The sequence below is a fragment of the Trachymyrmex septentrionalis genome, unplaced genomic scaffold (genome assembly GCF_001594115.1).
Source record: "Trachymyrmex septentrionalis isolate Tsep2-gDNA-1 unplaced genomic scaffold, Tsep1.0 scaffold83, whole genome shotgun sequence".
In the NCBI taxonomy this organism is placed as follows: Eukaryota; Metazoa; Arthropoda; class Insecta; order Hymenoptera; family Formicidae; genus Trachymyrmex; species Trachymyrmex septentrionalis.
Window position 1 is genome coordinate 844,129 of NW_017306018.1, and position 2,331 is coordinate 846,459.

Sequence of the window (2,331 nt, forward strand, 5' to 3'; positions counted from 1 at the left end):
TTTATTCACAAGTCGCGTCGAAAAGACTTTCAAAAACAGTGCATGATCTCATTTCATGCATCTTCGTCCTCGATTCCTTGTAGGTTGTTCTTCATAAGTCTCATGAAGTGTGTAACAGAATCTTCGCGAGTTCCAGTACGGTGAAGGATTTCGTTACTTCCACGTTTACGTAATCAGGCTAGTCGAAAATGCGTGACTTCACTAAAACTTTCACCAATTAAATCCTGTAGCTCACTATCATTATCAAGTCCCCGTCGTTTCCCGGCCATAGAACTGTTTCCTGCAAAAATTAAAGTATATAATTATTTTTTCGTTTATGCATCATCATTACCATTGAAATACCTATAAGGTATACTTGATAAGTTACTAGCATATCTATCGTTTGAACTGTTGATGTCCAGTTTGTAATTTTCATCATTCACTGCCTCTCTAGTATCATCTATTGCCAGAGCTTCAGCATCCAATGCATTCGTCGTCGTTCTGTAACAAAAGATATCACACAGTACATAATATTGCAGTAATATTGCCGAAATATCGCACAAATATTTTTGCTATAAATTTTCACGGACATTTAATATTGCAGCGATATTTATTCAACATTATTTATATATATTAAATATTATTATCATATGATATATATATGTGAAATTATTGAACTATTGTATGCTGGGTGATGTATTACGTACAAATCTTGTAGCTGAAGACCTAAAAGAAATTGCATACTCTCATCATACCCACGAACTAGGTAGTGTCGAAGATTCATTCGGCAACTTTTTCTTTCTACAACAAGCTTTGAGTCTTAGATAGATTTCCACTTCTTGGGTTCTTTGACTAATATTACTCCAATAGAAAAAAACATATAATTAATATTTAATTAAAATGTGTAATTAATGTCAAAGAATAATATGTCATAATGTAAAAGAAATTAGTACTACTAAGTTTTATGAAAACTTCTTCCTACAGTAGTCTTTTTCCAACGAATTCCGCGCTCTGCAAGTGGAGGTTTGAAATTCTACAAAGACGCCGAACATATGAGATAAGCTGCTCCTCCAGACGAATTTTCTCATTCGTCCAGGGAGCGCTACTTTGAGCACCTTCACTGTAGTTGCAATTGTCGGCCACCGCCTGCGGCCTCCTTGACTAAATTCTGCGTAGAAAAAATTACCGTCATCTGAAAATATAAATAAAGACAACAATTAAATAAAGTTTTAATTTTCATTCAATTCCGTACTTTTTATTATTCAGTACTTACCATCTTTTGTATAAAAATATAAATTGTTATCAGTGACAAAACTTAATGGTAACATTGTACACATTCATGAGTCTAGATTTTCGCACAAATGGTCTTGCAGATCTCGCAAGTATAGCATGGCCATAGCTGAAATTATAATAATCATAAGAAAATATTAAAATAAAATGAAATAAAATAATAATCGAAAAGAAATATAAAATAAATATGGTTAAGAGTCTGTTTACTTTTTCTTCTAGCATTTAAAGATCTAATAAAAGTCGAAAAGTTTGTTTATTATATAACAAGACTGTTTTTAATAGTAGCACGAACACTTATATAGTTTCGACTCGTAGCTCCTTTTTCTTTTTTACTAATTTAGTTGATTCTAATTAAGTCCTCTTGTATCAATAAATTAATTTTATTTAAAATGATTAAAAATTTTTTATGTTTACTAACCTCGCTTTTTCTTTTTCCGTCATTCTGCATTTTGAAGTCCTTGCTGGTCGCTCACGTATTCAATGTATATTAGTACATATCCCATAGTTCAATAAATCGAACTATCGGAGATCATATCCGGATATAGCAAGGGGTAAACCGTTGAGGGCATTGCGGTGTACAGATTTGGGGCATTACTTAAGAGAATTACGCATTATAATAAGCTAGGTATGAAGTTATTACTAGAGCATTAATGGGCATTACCAGGGCAGTAATAGGCATTACTAGAGCATTAATGGGCATTAGTGGGCATAAAAATTGGGCATTACTTGGACATTACTGGGCATTAGTAGGCATTGATGCATACAATTTTGATCAGCGATTTACCCCTCGCGTAACATTTATACGGGTTCCAAAATAGAAATATTAATCTGTTCCGCTCTTCTTTTGGAAAAGTTTAAAAGTACTAAGTACCATTGCATTTTTTAATTTAATAATCATTAGTTACGAACAATACGACAAAGAATTTAATAACTGTTAATTAGGGACAACACAACAAAGAATATTTGAAATAAATTTTATTGCAAACATACCAAAAATGACCCGATAGAGGGTCAAAACGTTTATGTGTACAAAAATTATATGTGTATATATATATATATATA

At 32.1% G+C, this 2,331-nt stretch overlaps 2 protein-coding genes across 3 annotated transcripts in view; both read right to left on the reverse strand.

Moving 5' to 3' along the window:
• The window catches only part of LOC108755125 (5-hydroxytryptamine receptor 1-like), a 43,862-nt gene that overhangs the window by 35,714 nt on the left and 5,817 nt on the right, over positions 1-2,331 (reverse strand). The window lies entirely within an intron of this gene.
• On the reverse strand, positions 7-1,068 carry LOC108755124. Of its 2 annotated transcripts, none has more exons than XM_018497951.1 (4): positions 933-1,068; positions 687-780; positions 368-480; positions 7-280 (listed from the first exon to the last, which is right to left on the reverse strand). In XM_018497951.1, exons 2-4 carry the CDS (start codon positions 761-763, stop codon positions 174-176), a joined length of 297 nt encoding a protein of 98 aa, XP_018353453.1. In that variant the 5' UTR covers positions 764-780; positions 933-1,068; the 3' UTR covers positions 7-173. The 2 variants fall into 2 exon arrangements, with proteins under 2 accessions (XP_018353453.1, XP_018353452.1); XM_018497950.1 differs by having other exon boundaries at positions 356-480.